At 36.3% G+C, this 18,981-nt stretch overlaps 1 protein-coding gene across 2 annotated transcripts in view; it reads left to right on the top strand.

Moving 5' to 3' along the window:
* The window catches only part of LOC103472798 (venom phosphodiesterase 2), a 41,367-nt gene that overhangs the window by 17,677 nt on the left and 4,709 nt on the right, over nucleotides 1-18,981 (top strand). Inside the window, exons 12-23 of one of the 2 annotated variants that reach the window (XM_017307630.1) lie at nucleotides 817-939; nucleotides 2,172-2,203; nucleotides 2,441-2,568; nucleotides 3,694-3,763; nucleotides 3,859-3,946; nucleotides 4,107-4,279; nucleotides 7,476-7,521; nucleotides 7,811-7,977; nucleotides 8,826-8,961; nucleotides 9,709-9,786; nucleotides 10,422-10,554; nucleotides 11,254-11,410. In XM_017307630.1, the coding sequence (XP_017163119.1) occupies nucleotides 817-939; nucleotides 2,172-2,203; nucleotides 2,441-2,568; nucleotides 3,694-3,763; nucleotides 3,859-3,946; nucleotides 4,107-4,279; nucleotides 7,476-7,521; nucleotides 7,811-7,977; nucleotides 8,826-8,961; nucleotides 9,709-9,786; nucleotides 10,422-10,554; nucleotides 11,254-11,410 (1,331 nt within the window). The remainder of the gene's footprint in view (nucleotides 1-816; nucleotides 940-2,171; nucleotides 2,204-2,440; nucleotides 2,569-3,693; nucleotides 3,764-3,858; nucleotides 3,947-4,106; nucleotides 4,280-7,475; nucleotides 7,522-7,810; nucleotides 7,978-8,825; nucleotides 8,962-9,708; nucleotides 9,787-10,421; nucleotides 10,555-11,253; nucleotides 11,411-18,981) is intronic. The other variant, XM_008422636.2, reaches the window with a different exon arrangement.

Genomic DNA, 18,981 nt, shown 5'->3' with positions numbered 1-18,981 from the left:
TATATATATATGTTGTGTTCTGGAAAAAACTGCATCGGAAAACCTCAATCTTATGTTCCTTCAGCCTTTAACCATTTATTGCCTTTCATGTTAAAAAAATGCATACAGAAAGTGGTAGACTCATTTAAATATTATTGTATTTCAACAATAATATTAAAAGCAGAAACTAATATGTTATAGAGTCTAGGCAAGAGWTGTCTGAAATTATCTGTAGCTCAGCACTAGACAAACACAAGGAAAGCCACAGTCAGTAGTTTGTGTCCTGATGTCTCTGTGGTGGCTGTGGAAAGTCTGACTCCAGAGCAMTCTTCCTGCAAAACTCGTAATCGGCTTCACCAAATCTTGAGGTTCCACTTATCCCTGTTGCTTGTGAATCTTTTCTTGACAACATTCTACTCAACTTTGGATTAACATGCTTAGATACAGGCTTTGTGAAGAGMCAGATTTTTTTTGTTTTTAGTAATGTAGTCCACCTTTCTAAGTCCACCTTTCTAAGAGGGTGACAATGAGGGAGTGTTGAGCAACAATCAACTCAACAGTATTTCAATTGATTGTGTAGTATGACCTGACATGTCTGTGTTAATTTTTTTTATTTGGCCTAATAAAAATCATGAACATTTATAGAAATAATCAGTTAAAATATATCAATGTGTGTAATGAATCCAGGTGATTGCGTTTCACCTTTTGACTCYGTTTCTTAAAATAAATTAACCTTTCAGTTACACTTATTTTTTTTTAGATGTGATGTGTTCTAGTTTTTAGCACATATCAGTAGTTCTGTGATGCACTTTATTGCAAGGGTCCAATGCTTTGCAGGTATGGAGGAGATCAGCTGCGACAGAAAGGAGGTGATGCAGGAGCTGGTGGGAGACATCAGTAATTATTTTGTGAACGAGGGGCCATTTGGACGCATCAGATCCAGGAATGAAGACTTTGTRTGTAAGTAGAAGTGCAACTGTTATAGAGATCAATAGAATATGCTTTAGGCCTTGCTCGTCACAATGTCTAAGTAGGTAGCAGTGCAGGAAGAACGAGGATGTTTGTCTGTCACTTTGTGGAAAAAGTGTGGGCGTGTTTGGGTTTCAGAGGGAGGAAACCACAAAATTATCTCCACTTTGATGAACCTCTAAACAGTTGCACAATGCATCTGAGCAACAAAGAAATCCATTCAAGATCATGGATGTAACAGATATGATATAATCTGCCAACGACCTTAGCTCCATTATTCACAATCAAGCAATGGTGCTTGATTGTGCTCTGGGCGCTCTTCTCACGCAACTCAGATTTAGTTCACGCTTCTTCATGGAACACTCCCATCATGTCCTGTAGAAGAAATTTTATTTGCAAGTGTAAAGTAAAGTTGAGTTTTAGGTCATGACCCAACTCTGGATATAAAGCCAATAAGGATGTTGATTAAAAATATGCTAGACCAGCAAATACACATATTCATAGATTTTTACATGGAATTCAACTCCAAATTATTTGTTTATAGAATATATCTAACACATTTTAAAGAAAATCTCTCTTGGTAAGCTGAAATACCTGGGCGTGATGTTTGCAAATCAGCCAATCCAGAAGCACCGTCATTTTACTTGCTGCTGATTGGTTGTACCCCAAAGAGTGGAGATAAGGAGCACCAYTGAGATCAACAGCTGYGGTACTATGGGCATCAAGCATATATTTAGTGTTTGAACAATTAAAATAGGCTGTTATAAATGTTTTGGGAAGGGGTCTAAAGTATTTGCAGGTTTCACCAGACCCTGACTGTAAGACATTTATATAGCTGGTTATCATAGTCAATTTTTAAAACAATTCCCTAGAATCTCAATTTGTTCCTTTTTTTTAKCATTTATTAATATCACACACAGATGGCATGTGCAAATAGTTCAGTTTTAAAATTATTTAATTTATTAAAGGAGAATGCTGTCCACACAAATCTGGCTCCATGCAAAAAAACCCAACAACAACACTATTGTGGTAATAATGGTAATATGCAACAAATTAAAATTACTGCTTATGCTTAACAGCATAAAAAACTACAGCAAGTGGTAAAATATTCTGATACTTATTGTACRGATAGGCTCCTAAACGCARTTTATTAATGTAATTGGAAGTTTGTTATTCAGCGAATGAATAATTCTGAAATAACTAACATGTTTCTTTCTCAATAGTGGACTCTGCTGGACTTGTTGCTAATATGAGTGTAAGTATTTACATCAAGAATACTCTGAATAATTACTGTATACATGGGTGGAGAAAGTATTACTTCTCTGACAGATTAGTTCAGGACTTTAAGGTTTACAGTTAAACGCAAACAATTTTAAAATTACCTCCCATGCGTGAAGCATAAAGTTACGTTTTAAGAAATTAACAGATAATATCCATTCAAAAAGTGATATTATTATTATAAAATCAGTATTTTTGGATTTGATCATTTAAGTGCAAGAAGCCGGACCAGAAGATCACACCGTACTTGAAGTCCAACCTACCAAAGCGGCTCCACTACGTTAACAGTCGGCGTATTGAAGATGTCACTGTCCTGGTGGAGCCAAAATGGCAGTTTGAGAGGTATTCATTGATGACTTGCAATTTGTGCATCCTGACTGGAATAAACAATTTTGGCTCACATTTTTGTGTAGAAATCCAGCTTATGTCGAAAACTTATGTCATGTGTTTTATTTTTTATTTTTACTTTTTCAACTACGTATATTAAGATGTTTCTGACCCTCGTTAACAACAAATGATCAAAAGGGATTTTCTTTCATGTTCAGTTTGTTTGAAATCTAAAGAAATTGTGTTATTTACCACCAGCAGGAGGCTTTGATTGTTGAATAAAATAAATCGACTGACCTAAAAGAAAGAACAAAATGATGTGTAAATTATAAAAGCTTCACAATTAGAATAGAATAGAATGTACTTTATTGATATAAAATTTTTAAATCTGATATTTAAGCATTTTTTGCATTATTTATCTCCATTTTTCAAAAACACGACTCCAACACATTAAATTGTATTTACATGTATGAATGGATAGAGGAAGTGAAAGGGCCATCTCTGTGTACAAAACCATCAAAAGCAGACAGATTTCAAAATCTTGACAAAAATATGTCTTTGCTTTCTTGTTCTTCTAGTAATATTATGTTTCTTTTTCTGCAATCCAAGACATTTACCATATGAATACAGCAGAGACAACAATGACATGACAGTGGTCCAGTAGCAACCTGCTTATAGCAGCTTTTGTTAAAAAGAACGTCTTCGGTTATTTTTATTTATTTGTTTATTTTTATTCATGATGGCTTAGAAAAAATAGAATAGAAAAAAAAATCACTTTGTTTATTCACCAAAAAGCAGACAAATAAAAACACATTTACAACAGTTCTCATGTCAAGAGAGCCTTTAGTTTTCATAACTGTGGAACCATTTAACCATATTTTCATTAAAGTATTATTCATTCAGGAAATTATTCATCCTTTGAAAAACAGCCCAATTTCTCCTGATAATCAAAGAATGACTGGAAGGCAATGATTTAACAAGCAGCTATTTGTTCTCATTATTTTGTGGTTTTTATCAAAGCTTGATTCATGCAGTTCTATTGAGAGATAGTCACCGTCTCCCTTAGCTGTTTACCGTTTAGTAATGCATGACTGGAAGCAGAAATGTAAAAAAAAATTAATAAATAACATTTTCCCACAGATCTTCAGGATCACTTACATTCTGCTCAGGTGGGAATCACGGCTATGACAACGATGTTGAGAGCATGCATGTAAGTAAAGAGCTCTCCTCCATTTTGGAAACCTGCCCACCTGACTTACAATGCATAGCAAATACAAAACAACTGAATTTTTTCTTTCTTTACAGGCAATGTTTCTCAGCTATGGACCAAAGTTTCAGCAAAAAACCTCCATTGAACCCTTTGCTAACATCGAGCTCTACAACTTAATGTGTGGTGAGCGTTTTATGTCTGAAAGAAAAAAAACATGACCAATAAAACTAAACCCAAATGTTAAATCTAAATCTGAAATGTAAACAGTTATTGTAAAAATGATTGTCTTGAAAAGCTAAGAAGCACCAAAAGACTTTTTTTCTTTTTTTCCCCACATTCCCAGATGTGCTAGAGATCTCTCCATATGACAACAACGGCACCCATGGCAGCATGAATCACGTTCTTAGCAAGACGTTTTACAACCCGACTCACCCTGAGGAGCAAAGTAAGCCGACTCAGTGCCCGTTCATCAGTCTAACTCCTGAAGACGAGCTGGGATGCGAATGCCCAGCCCTGGTGAGCATCATTTCATGGCTTCATGTTATAGAAGTTACCCGCTAGTAGTCTGGGGTGAGAAGAAATGAAAAATTAAAAACAAAACAACATTTAACTGTTCAAAAGTAAATTAATTTTAAGCCAAATCACAATGTTTCATTGGCAAACAACAATTAGAAGATTAAAGAAACTGTGGCATCATTTTAATCTTACAAGAGAAAATGGCTTGCTTCTGTTTTTGTGTTCTTGCGTATCTGATGCAGCCCTTATGGTTAAATATGTAGTCTCACAAATCATTGCTACAATTAGTGGCAGTTTTATTTTAATTTTATTTACTGATTTTTTTTTAAAGACTAAAATAATCCAAACTGCAAGATAGACTCAAAAAACACTATTTGGGAAAAACAGTATGCATTTCTTCTATTTCTGAATCAACCCACAGTGATGTTGCTTTTAAACAAATAAATACATTTAAAAAGTATGGTCCATTTCTGAGGTGCTCAAGCTGGTCTCTGTAATCATCACACCAGGAAGTTATTTTGATCCGTTTTCCTGGATCAGGATCCAGGAAAGAGAGACTGGCGACAGGTTTCACTCATGAAGTAAATGGAGAAAATGTGATGCACATTTGAGTAAAGTTCCCCGTGTGCATTGCAATACACTGGATCACACAGATTGTTATTTTTAAATGAACAATTTTATGGACTACTTATTTTTGGCTGAGAACACGGAACTTGTTGTTCCTTCAGATGGTTTTGCGGCACAGCGACCTCTCTGCAATCCACAGATATGCAGTCGTCTCCCTCTCCCTGTGGAGAACAAGAACACTCACTAAAAGCTGCATTATGGATTCTGTGTTAAATAAATGAACATCAACAGCTGTGCTTTCCATGTGACCCTCCACGGAAATTCTCCCCCCTGCATACGGCAGTGGAGAGGCACGGTGGAAGCGTCACGTCTGCTCTGCTGTCGTAAACACACATTGTTTTCCAGGAGTTGTAGTTTCCACTGTGGGGTGGGCGGGTATCGTCAGTCAGCTCGTCTCTGTGCGGTCCGTCTTGTTTTGTCCCAGTTTCTGCCTTCTGCCTCCAGCCGTGCGACCAGGAGTCTGTGTCCTGAACGTTTTAGCTTTCATATCTCAGGTAATTGTTTATGTGCAAAAGTTTTTAAAGGAAAAACAGTAAAAAAAAAAAAAAAAGATAGCAATAACATGCAATATGGATGTCCAATGACAAAGATCATAAAAAAGAGTACAGAAATCACACACATTAAAATAAAAAAAAAGTTAATATTCCCTTCCAGCCCCTTCACTTCAAAAATACAATATCTCACCAAGTATTTTTGTCTAGTTTCGAGTGCAAATATCTTATACTTTTGAATTAAGACAAAACTAACTTACAAGTGACTTTTCAGAATTGTTCCTTAATATTGATTTTAAAAAGTACTAGTTCCACTGGCAGATTCTTTCAGTTATAGTAAACTTTTCCCACCATATAAGTGAAATATTCTGCCTGTGGAACTCATACATTTGCATCAATGTTAAGAAGATATTTACTTAAAACAACATCTAATAACTATAGTTTACTGAAAAGCAACTTGTAAATTAGTATCAGATGCTTTGTGAAGGAAACGTCTGAACATATTCTATCATACAGGAAAAGAACACACAAGTTGAAAGCAGGATTAGGTCAGAAAACAATATGTCAAGCTTTGGAAATCTCTCAGAAGTAGAAAACCATCTGAAAATAGACAATGAAGTAAATGCAAACCAGCGGCAGTCCTAGCCTGTTTGGTGGCCTGGGTGAACTATGGGCGATAGACCGACACACACTAGTACACAAAAGGCCTCAAATTTTGCGGCTGTAGCATGACAACATGTGAAAAATCAACACATTGCTAATTTCTTTTTTAGGCAGCATCTATGCTGCCTTGATCAAGGCAATCCTTAAGGTAACTTATTCATCAATGATGAATCTTTGCATCAACATATTCTGATGCATGGAAAATTAGACAATCAGCCTTTTCAGACATTCACCTGAGTCATGAAGCACGTCACTATGGTAACTGGACAAAACAAACATAGGAGCGTGAGCTTGACCAGAAAAATAAAGTCTAGATGTTCCTGACTCCCTACTATGGGTTAAGATGAAATGATGTTTGCCTCTGCAATTTTCCAAACACACCTTAAAATGTAATGAATTTCTTCCACATATTTCTTCATCTCTCAAACCTGACCTAAACCCAGATCTACTGTATTGTTTCATATTCCAATATTGTACATTTTTCACTCAGACAGTAGCACATATACTGAAGGTCTTCTGCTGAATCCTGAGGTCCTTGAATGAACATGCCTTTGAAAAACAACATGTACCGTTTGTACTTGCTGACAGGTGTGCAACATTACAGCACTGATCTGTAAAACCCCTTTACATAGTAGAATGAAGTAGAAACTATTTGGAGAAAATGCTGACCAGTTTGGATGGAACTAAATCCAGGTTATGTGGGACTCTTTTGATAATGGTTCCATGGAAGTTCTGGAGTATTTAAAATATCATAATGAAACCCAATAACTCAAGACAGTCTCACCAATTCCATTGACATTTATGCACATTACATGTAATTTCCAACCATTTGAGTTTTTTTTTCTCCTTTTTATTCAAATGACTGAAAATACACCTACAATTTCCAGCATCTAAGATAAATGTAATACTTTTAAGATAAAAAAGCTCTTTCTGGAAACAGCTGGCAGTGGAACTGACTAAACCCTCAGTAACACAGGAGCTACTTTGTTTATGGAGAGTTAGTCACAACTGAATGAATCTTGGCTTTCAGCGTCAGAAACAGCTTCTGTTTTTATAGAGAACAGCTGGAAAGTACATGGTTCACAACAGGGTAAAACTGGAAAGAAGGAAAATCATTTCGGAATGCCTTCTCTTTTGTCATTGTCAAAACATCTGGCTCATCAAAACCTCAGTGCTTCCTTCTTACATTATGCAATTCACTCTGTCAGCAGTATGTACTTTGTCAAATTCAGCACAATGAAATGAGAACATGTAAAACTGTCCTGCAAACACACAGATGTCTTATCTCTGAAAATCTTCAGCCTGTGTTCTTTGTGTTGTGAGAACATTGCATTTCTTTCTGTAATAGTTGTTTAATCTTTTACATTGTGCTGAAACTGAGAAGTAAACTAACTTCAACCTGTTTCCATTTGCAGACTGGACCTGAAATTAACAGCCGTTTGAACTTGACTTTAGAGGAAAGTAAGTGGCTTTGATAGGTCTTTGTTCAATCAATTCTGTAAATGCACTTAGTGTGTAATAAATAAGTACTCCATTTACTATTATTATTATTATTATAACATTCACTTACAATTGCATACCTTCTATTTACATGAACTAGGAATTTTCCAACTTGCACAAAATGCTGCCTGGTTAAATTAGACATGTTCTTTCAGGCAAGCGGAATAATTAAGCAATGACTCGCCAGCATTTCTGTCTAAACCTTGAGTTTACCAGGTCAAATATCATATTTGCATCTGCCCTCTTTTAGAATCTGCTTCAGAGAGGAAGCACACGCTGTTTGGTCGTCCCCAAATGCTGCAGCCTGACAGCGGTTATTGCGTCCTCCACCAAGAAGGATTCATCAGCGGCTACAGCCATGAAGTCCTCATGCCTCTCTGGAGCTCATTCACCATCGACAAACCTGTGAGTGTTTTGGTGAGCATGGCAAGTGGCAGAAAAGACACAATTTAATAAATGCTGCAGTTTTAAAGGTTCAAATCCAGTGCATGATTAATTGAAACTAAATCTCATTTGGATGCCTAACCTGCTTAAAAGAAATCTTATTTATTGAGCAGCTTTTATCAGGACATTTCTGCCGACTTGACACAGATGTGATCACTTCAGTCTTATGTGATTCATATATAGGAGTAAAACCCACAAGAGGAGTAATTGACTTTTGAAATACCAGACATTTATGGTATAAAACAAGCTTATTTAGCAAAAAAACAATATATTGCTGAGCTGATTAAATTATTGAAGAAAAAGCTGTGTAACTACCTCCCTCCTTCAAACTGACCATGGAGAGGAGAAGAACTTCTTTAAGTCTCAAGGCTTTGAAGCGTCACGTTTAAAGAGTCATTGAGTTCCAACCACTTGAGCCCAGACTTCAGACCACCCAGGAGCAAGAAATTTTACCCACTTTATTGTTTTACCACTAAAAGATTTACAGTCATTCAATGTTGTTTAATTACCTTCTTATGGTTATTTTCTTAGGAATCGTGTGAGCATACCTATAAAGTCTCCCGTTTTGGCCGGGAAACTACCATATTTTACCCCTCTGTCTCAGTGTGTGTCCATCTCCCATATTACCATTTTCCTGAAAATGACCCATCCCCACACCCCTCCCCTCGCTAGCGGATGGAGAAATATTTCCCATATTCTCAAGTCCAAAATTTGACCATTATTAAAAAGCAATAATCCAAGGGCAAAGTATTGGTTTGAACTTGCTTTAGGGTTTGATTTGTTTAAATAATGACTAAACCATAACTTTTCCTTTTCTTTAGACCAACTTGGACCCATTACCACCAGTAATGTCCAACTGTTTGAGGGCTGATGTGAGATTGCCAGAACACCAGAGCCCCAGATGTGATCAGTTTGAAGCAGCTAGCAATTTGACTCATGCTTTCCTGTACCCACCAAGTATGTTTAAACAACTATCGAAATAAAAGCTCACTGTACTTCATTACACATAAGGCAGACTATGAAAACCACTGTCAAAAACCATTATATATTTTAGTTCCACAACTTTCGCAGGGCCAAATAACTAGTAGTCATTCGTGCCTGCTTAGAACACCCAAAGGATGAAATAGCTTAACTAGTGGTTTTTGAGCATTTCCAGCCCAGTAGGAGTTAACATCTTAAACCTTCAGTCCTCAATTAGCTGCACTGGTCTGGCACACAATTTGGAAAATTTTAAATTCCCATTGTGGTGAATGAGTGATTACAGAAAATGGACTAATTAAGATAAAGAGCTGTTGCAGGATTTAGGTTTCTGTTTTTGTTGTCGTTGTTAATTTAGTCCCCCTGTCTGCCTGTCTTTCCCTTAATTGTCTCCAGCTGTCTCTTGTTACTCGGATTACTTCTCTGTGTATTTATACTCACCTGTGTGTTTCCCTGTCGATCCTAGTTGTTATTGTGTCTTTAGTCATGTGCCTTCCCAGTGCTACCAGTGTGTTTGAGTTCCTAGCCTCATCATTCACCTGTGCTGCCAGGCTTTTTTGTTCTCCTTCATGTATATCATTAAAATTGTCATTTCTCACAACAACCTGAGTCGACCGCCATCAATCCTCACCTCAAAGCCACCATTTCATGACAGCTGTAATGTTTAACATTATATATGAAACGTTAGAAGCAAAGAATTGATTGCTTATTTTTATGCTTTTACAGACCTAAGTATAACGGAGGAACAGCAGTACGATGCCTTAATAATGAGCAATGTTGCCCCGATGTACCCTGCATTTAAGAGTAAGTTTGGGTTTGTTTCTTCTAAGCCAGAAAAAAGATTTTCTTCTAAAAGCATTATATTAAGTTAGTTTTTACTCTAGACATCAAAGTCAACAAATCCTTGTTAAACTGCCAGGGTTTGGTGATTATAAGAAATAAAGTATTTCAACACTTTTTCTGCCTTTAATGTGACACATTATAGTGAAAGCCGTAATGCTCCACTTGTGAAAATAAGTCTGTTGGGCTTCTCCTTGGCACTCAAACAGTAATTTTGATTCCACACTAAAAAAGAAAAGCTGAACTTTATTTTGTGATTGAGGGCATGTATGACCTAAAGAACAATGACCACTAGAATTAAACCAACAGGTTATTATGATCGACATTAGATTATTTTAGCTTTTTTCTTTGTCACAGTTGGAAAACGTTTAATCTTCGTTAAACACAGTGCAGTGTGAAAATGAATCACAGTAGCTGAAAATGCTATTGACATTTTAGTCTCCAATCAAATCGAGTCTACCAAACTATCATGTGTGGAAACACCCTAATTAATCTCGGCTCATTTTTTACCTCACAAAAACCAGGCAATTGGCAAAAGACTTTATATCCACTTTACTTGTGTTTATTTGAACATGTTTCTTTTTTGTTTTTTTTCTCAGGGATTTGGGATTACCTCCACAACACTTTGTTAAAGAAATATGCTTCCATATACAATGGCATTAATGTGGTGACTGGACCAGTCTTTGATTACAATTATGATGGCAGATATGACTCTACAGAGCAGATGCAGTTGTAAGTGTCATTTCTCTGATGGGATGTATCATCTAACATGTCTCATTTACTTGAAAATGATTAAATAAAATAAACTGATTTGGGGAACAGAATGTTGTAAATGCAGACAAAAAATACACTTTTATATTGGACTGTTTGTCATGAAACCAGCCAGCTGTGAAGTCATGGGTTTGATCATCTGAAATGTGGTATGCATTCACACAAATGAGAAATACGCTGGCCTTGCACAACATGAGAGTCCTTTTGTAGTGATTCTGGTGTTTTCTTTAATGTTTACAGCTAAATATGACCAAAGTATCTGTAGTATATCTTGGGTAGATATAATCAGATTCTAATTTTTCATTYCCATCAGTACTGAGGTAACTGTTTAAGTCTTAATCTTGTTTGTGCTGGACTTTGAATCTAATGACATGCTCATCAAGTTTCTCTAAATCTGTGGTAAATATTACCACAGATTTATTTTTATGCTTTTACAGATCTAAGTATAACAGAGGAACAGCAGTACTCTATGAGGCTGTTCATAGAGTTTAACAGCTTCACATGTAACCCATGTGAGGCTGGAAAAGGAGGCTCTGATTTACTGGAATGTGATCAGTAGTATGATTCAAAATGAACTGGAAGAACTTTTCTGGCTGTTAAACTCATGAAACCAAGGAAGTGGTTTGTGTAATAGCTGAATATTTTCCTGTGCAACTCTAGGTTTGTACCTGGAACCAACATATCGATCCCCACTCATTACTTTGTGGTGTTAACAAGCTGCAAGAACGCAGGACAGCCAGTGAGCGCTTGTGGTGGTGAACTGCAGACTGCATCTTTCCTCCTTCCCCACAGAGCTGACAACACGGAAAGATGCAAAGTAAGACTGAATCCACAGTGATCCCTTAATTTCAGTGGTCCAAAACTGCATGCAGTGGCCTGAAACGTTTACATACTTCTCTTGTCCTACACACTTGAATTTAATAGTGAAACTGCTGCTCTAGCATGCAGTCAAGTTCTACAGAGCTCTGCCAATGAGCTTATATTGGAGTCAGGTGTGCTGAAGCAGCAAGTCATCTAAAATTGCACTGTCTGGCCCTTGAGGACTGGAGTCTGAAATCACTGCTATTAAATATTCACTGTATTCTGGCTACCTTTCTGTTTGCAGGCTTCTTTTGTCCAAACGCACCCACTGGGCGAGACAAGGGAACCAGAACTTTATTGCTATCCGTTTTCATGTTTGAAAAAAAACCCAAAACAAAAAAATGTGCACAAGCTGTTACTTGGTGAAATACCTTAGGTCAGTGGTTCTTAACCTGGGTTTGATCGAACCCCAGGGGTTCGGTGAGTCGGTCTCGGGGGTTCGGTGGAGCCTCTGCCGAGGAGGTAAAGACACACTTGTGTAAAGTCGTGATGACGCCCCGCTTTGCCATCACTTGCTACAGAGGATCACGTTACATTGCTTAGCCAATCAGTGCTCCGTAGTCGCATCTTTTCGGGCCTGCTACTGCCTCTAGTGGCGTGGGGGTGGTAACACAACTAATATAATTACATTACTACATCAGAATACGGCAAAGTCTTTATTATTTATTATTAATTTTTCATTCTCTTAAGAATGTAGAGCTAATTAAATGATCTAAACAAGACCTTAAAGTGGTTCCAGTTTCTCTCGATGTCCAACCTGTTGAAATTGTGGAAAATTTTAAATAGCTTGGGTCGTTCCTGGACAGTCAGCTCAACTTTGCTGAAAGCACTGACTGTATTTTGAAGAACTGTTCTCAGAGACTCTACCTTTTAAGAAGACTTGGTGATCTTGGGGTGACCCAACTAGACTCTAGTTAGGTCACCCCTATGTCTTGAATTTGGGGAAGGGGGGAAATCAGATTTTATTTATTACTACAGAAGGGTTCAGTGAATGCGCATATGAAACTGGTGGGTTCGGTACCTCAAAAAAGGTTAAGAACCACTGCCTTAGGAGAAACTGCTTCCCGTTGGTCCTGAACAAAGAGTTGTCTTGCCTCATTGTGTAATGTTGTTTTTACTGAATGCTGAAACTGTGGAGGGGTAAAGCTGACAAAGAAAAAACAGCAATGTTACATGCTAACTAGGGAGTTCATTGTTTTCAAAGACATAACTTTTAACTCCAGCTTTCCCCGTTTTGAACAAGCAAAAATCTAAGTGAGCTTTTTGTAGAATTCTCATCCTGGCTTCCTTGTCTAGATGTTGCCATCATTTCTGCTATTTGTTTCAATTCACACCTGAATACGAACTTTTTTTGTAAAAAACAGAATGAGATTTTTTTTTAAATAGAAAAATAGAGAGTGGGACAACGACACAACACATTAACATGCAGCCTCCTCCAAATTTCCACTGACAACTGTGTTTAATCACGGTGCATCTCAAACATAAGTTATTGATTGAGTCTTGTCCCACCACAGCGCGTCTTGCAGGGTTTCACATAGCATTAAATAATAGAGAGCTGGGAACATGAGCAGGCATGATTATAATAAGCATCTGGCATAGATTTAGGTCAATATTTGACCATCCTTCTTGGCAGAATAGTAAAATTCATTTGAATTAATTGGTTGCCTGGGTTGAGGTTGGAATCTTGGTAAGGCCATTCCAAAAGCTTGATATTTTTTGTGTGTTTGGGATTACTACCCTATTGACAGTAATGCCAATTTTTATTTGTGTTGCAATCCAATTAGGAAGCCTAGTTTGAGAATGATCTTATATTACAGTCAGTGAAATCAGCAAAGCAGTGTTCTGAAGTTTGAAAACTTCACATTGACTTCATTCACGCAAATCAGTCTTTATCTTATCAAACTAGTCTCTGCAAACAGATACAGGTGTATCTAGATATTTAAGCCTGTATGTACAATCTTTGTCTTTTTTCTTTACCAGGTCAAAAATAGATCCAATTAATCATTAAAAGTCAATAACTAATATAACACATTTTTCCATAATGAGTTAATGTACATCTCTGAACTGTGTAATCAACCTGCTTGATTTTATTCTGAGAAAATATATTTTAATCCCCTTTTCCTTGTATTAACAGAGCGCAGAAGATGAATCCTTGTGGGTGGAAGATCACATCTGGTTTCACCAGTCAAGGGTCAGAGATGTCGAGTGGATCACAGGACTGGACTTTTATTCAGCCAGTAGTCGACCAGTTCCAGAACTGCTGATGATGAAGACCCGCCCCACAGCTGCAATTCAAAGAAAGCAGTGACCACTTCAATCAGAAACACACAAAAACATGTAGACAAACGTTTCAATGTCAGCTGTTAACTAAAAGCGCTTATCCAAGCAACTTTATTTATTTAACTTTCAGTTTTTTAATTTATTTAATTTTGTTTTTGAGTTCAGCCTATATTAAACCCAGTAACAYGGGCCAGCAGGCTCCACAGACATTGTAACGTACCGCTCCTGTAAAACCAGCCACTGTCAAGATCTATAACTTTGTAAAAATAGTCTAACATGTAAAGTAAGATTTTTTCCTAATCCAGACTTGAAATTAAAATCAGGTTTATGTGGTTCTCAAATACGTTTATATTTATTTATATAGGATCCTCCTGAAACATGTTTGTTCACATTTATTCAGTTATTTGAGGCACCACAAAATTTGGGAAGTGTGTAGTTTCTGAACCAAGCCCCCAAATTTTCTCTTTATGATAAAATACCGCACCTGTCTTTATTGTGTAATTTTTAATCAGATTTTAATTAAACTATCAATTTTTAATCTTGTCTTAAGATCAACCATTATGTATCGCATAATATGCATCTTTCACTTTTAATTTAACAATTAAAACTTATATTGTAAAGATGACATTTAAACATTTTTTGAAAGGCATTTGTAACTAGTTCAGTGACATCATAACTCATGTTCATAAACCTGTCAACAGAGCAGACATAAACAAACCCTGTTTCAAATGCTGCCAAATTCACTGGATGCCAGAAGTTGAGGAAATAATTCTGGTTTCCCTTGTTTCTAGCTTGGCAATTGAAAGTGAGAATTGTTTTAGCCATGAAGAAACATAAGGCTCTTTCAATAGATTTAGTCTTTGCTTAAATACTATTTCTATTTGATTTCATTTCTTTTCCCTAGTTAAAAGCTGGAAATTGTTTTGTTTTGTTGTTTTTAATTATCCTAATTGCTCCTTACCAATGAGCTGTACAACTTGCCAGAATTTAGATTTTATTTAATCTGTGATTCTAAACATTAACTGAGCCATTATATAAAAATCAAGACAAAGAATCAGCTGTTAAATTACAGAGTGAAGCTCAAGGTTTAAAGCTGAACTGTCAAATGTGCTCATCACAAATAGCCTGAAGCTTCTTTGTGGATGAAAACATGGCAGATAAGTAAAGACTGAAAGTTGCCTGAGGCAGACTGAGAGCATTTCATTAGGTTGTAACAGACTGAAACTTTGCCTAGCTTTGACAACTCTATATGGCGTAACATCAGAGTGACTTGAAAGTCTAGAGATGAATCAAAGGGTAGTGAGGTCGTCTGTCAAACATTCATCCCAGAGGAATGAATAATCTTCTTTCTGCCTATTTTTATTAAGTTTAAATGTGTGGAATACATTACTCCCTCATAAGCTGTGGATCTCTGCAGTTTCTCTGCAGTTTCCATGTGAATTTGAGTGGACGGCCATGTCTTGGTAAATTTCCACTTGTGCCATTCGCTTTCCATTTTTACATGATGAAAATTAACTTTGTGCTCTTTGACAAGTTCAGAACCAGTTATAAGAATTTTACAACCTTTTTTCCCACTACTACTCATTCGAAAAAACCTCTCCAGCTTTAAAAAAAGGCAGCTTGTTTATACTCAAATTCAACAACTTACTCGAGAGGTAAATTGTTGAATGCCACCCCCACAAATACTGCCCTGAGCAGTTGCCCATGTCATCCATATCAGAAACTGCCACTGAGTACACCAATTTTTACTGGTTTTTGTGAAACAATTTTCATATCCTTTGCAGTCATACACTACTTTTGTGTTAATCAGCTGGAAAAAATTTCAATTCCAATTTGAAATTTGGGACTGTCGTGATAAAAGATGGAAAAGGTAAGCAGGTATTAATACTCTTGCTTAGTGCCTAAGCGGGTTTATATTTGCACGACTGGCTGCCTTCCAGTCTTTGATGTTGCTTTTAAATAATTTTAGCAATAAATTATTAAATGTTAAGGTCTTCCTCTGTCAGCCATTATGCACAATGGTCCTTCTTCTTTGACCCTCAACCAACTAACAGTTTCAGTCTATATCCAACTTATTTGTTCAATTAATCTTTTTCAGCTGTGTTTTCTTGTGCTCTGAAAGAGTTTAATACTCCATGAAAGAAGTGAGTTCTGAATATTTTTCAGATGTTTTATTACTTTGCATCATGCAAATGCAAACAATTTCTGTAAAACGCACAAAGTAATTTCAATTGCAAATAAGTGACTACAGAGAAATTCTAAAAGCAAACACAGGATGTAGGTGACGGTGAATTGGTTTTGTGGAAGAGAGCTGGGCCGCAGGTGACTGGGATGTTGATTCAATCAAAACTGTGGAGCAGACGATCATTAACAATCAATAATTACTGAAATATAATGTAATAATGCAACTAAGAAACGGCAAAGCATAACCAGAGGTAGTGAGAGGAATGAATCCACGTACAATCTGCCTGGATGACAGTTTTTTTCCTCAGCAGATTTATTTTTAGAGCATTTTTGCTCCCTGAAACCTCAGTTGATGTTGCGTTTTGATGGGTTTTTTCATCTCACGTGTAATACGTGAAATTGTCTTCATGTGTTGCGTGGGGAAATTCTGGAAGATGAGCACATTTTAACCTGGAGGCTAATTACATAACTTAAGATTCGTTTTTTTTTGTTTGTTTTTTTTTAGTTCCTGATGGCAAACGTCTCTGCCTGTCATGATCTGCTCATGTTGCAACATGAAAATATTTTTGTGGATTCTACTTTTGATATTTAGTGCGTCAGTAATAAATTCAAACACATCAATATAATAAAGTTATTTCCTGCCCAGTGCATATGCATATTGAAAAAAATCCCAGAGAAGTCATTGATGCATAATGTTTCCATTAGCTCATTGTGAGGATGTGGATTTTTGGGTGTGTTTCCAGTTTAGTTGTTTCCTGTGTGTCTTGTCTACACCCTGCTGTCTCCTGTTTTCCCTGATTACTCTCTTGTGTATTTAACCCCACCTGTGTCAGCTGCTCCCGGTTGGATCCTTGTCTTGTGAAGTCCCTGTGCCTATTTGTGTTCTGTTCCTTGCTCACTTGTACTTTCTGGATTTGTGAACTTTATAACCATTATAATGTTCATTTTGCACTTCATCCTGGGTCTGACCACATCCGTCCTAACCACAAACACCACAACTCATGGCACTCATAGCCTTGGTTTTCCATAAAGAAAATAAAATAATTCAGAGAAAATGCACTATTCCAGTGAAACCCTTTTTACAAAAACTGAGCAAAGACGGCATCAGTAGGAGAGTTTCAAGAAGAAAACCGTTGTTGACCAAAGAGAACACAAGGACTCACAATTTGACAAAAATATCTTGATGGTCCCCAGAATGTTCGGCAAAATATTCAGTCCATTATTCAGACTAAAGCAAAACTTCTCAGAAGTTGTACACTTCAGTACAACAGGAGAATAATGAACAGCCTTTAAGAAAGACAACTTCAAACTGATGGGGTGGTAATTAACAGAATCTTGAATTATTATAAAAGATTAAGAGATTTCCCCAGCTTTCCCTATTTTTGACAAAAAGCTCATTTGGGTCTTACACATGTAAATCCATCTCTGAATGGCTCAATAAAACAATATGAAAGTTTTGTTCTGTCTCCCTCTAGAGGGTGACAGAACAAAAACTCCAAGGTAATAGTTGTGTGCTTAACCCTCCTGTTATGTTGCGAGTCAAATTGACTTGTTTTAAAGTTATTTTTTTTTTAAATAATTGGAAGTATTTTTTCTGCATGAAACCTTTTCTATTTGTCTTAGTAGGTACACTGTACATATACAAATGATTGAAAATGATTCATTTTACACACTTGCAACCCCCCATGCCTACATATTACATAGATGCTGTTCGGGTTAATTTGACCTGGCAGTCAAAGAGAAGGGAAAAAAGGAAAAAGAAATGTCAAATTCTATGTTTCCTTGCAGCTATGAGACATATTTCACCACACACACACACATGTACGCCACACACACCCCTCCACACACATAAATGCACACGTGCACGCACACAAGCCCACTTTCTCACTATTTTCTTTACTTCACTAGGGAAGTAAAGAAAAATCAGAAAGCAGGTGTTCATACAACTTTTCAAGGGAACCTTTTCTGGTCCCGTGGGCAAACTCCACCCACACTGAGTGACACTCAGCAGAAGTGGGAGGGGAAACATAAATTCTCTCTGCATGACTCAGTTGTCTTGATTTTAATCAGCAGGTCAATTTGACCCAGAACAGAATATGTATCTCAAGTTCAATTACATTTCTTTATGTATTCCAAATGTAATATAAAGAAATTTACAAAAGATCAATTTCAAGGATAATTATTGTTTTTTTCAACTGACATAAAAAATGTAAATTACATTTTTGGTCACATTTTTTATGACTAAATGAGTAAATGAGTAAATTGTYGTCGTTGATCCTTTATTTGTGAGGAATTAAAAAAATAAAATCTAAATAATTGCACAAATATTGTTTGAAATGGTTGGTATTGGGGTTAATAATCAGATACAAAAATGTTTTGGAGAATTTTTTGGTTTCTGACACTATTGCATGATTAAACACTCTACAGGTCAAATTGAACCAGGAACATTGTTGCTGTACCTCAGAAACGAACAAAACAGGAAGGTTACATATTATTTTATTAGTCAAATAAAATACGTTTTTAGTTGTATCATGCCAAATTACTGAAATTCAAAAGGATGTTAAGTGTTCAATTTGTTTAATTTGATTGTAGAGAAAGCTAGAATATTTAAACTATTTGTTAAAATATTAATAGTAACTGCATTTGATCCTATTTTCAAATCTATTTGTATTTATTGACACTCTCATTGGAAAAACAGTGGAAAAAATAATAAAATTACCAATCTTGACACTAGGGACAGTTTTGGTGGGTGTTAAACATAATTTGAATTCATCCAACAATAAGTCAAAATTCTTACAAGAAATTAATTTGTAAATAATAAATTATATGACAAATGCCCACCCCCTAGCTTAGCAACATATAATAGATTAAACTTAAACCAACATCTAAATCCTTGTTACTTTTAAATACTAAATATTGATTCTTTTTGCGGTAGCCTCCATTACGGCTGTTCATGCTGCAGTATAAAATGAATAAGTTGTTAGAGAGTATTTGACTCTGACTGATCCAGCTTTAAAAAAATCAATTCAAAAGTTAATAAACTCATAGATCAAACAATATGAA

This window comes from Poecilia reticulata, linkage group LG11, assembly GCF_000633615.1.
Source record: "Poecilia reticulata strain Guanapo linkage group LG11, Guppy_female_1.0+MT, whole genome shotgun sequence".
Classification (NCBI taxonomy): domain Eukaryota; kingdom Metazoa; phylum Chordata; class Actinopteri; order Cyprinodontiformes; family Poeciliidae; genus Poecilia; species Poecilia reticulata.
The sequence above is the reverse complement of the archived record's forward strand: the minus strand, read 5'-3'. Positions and strand labels throughout refer to the sequence as shown.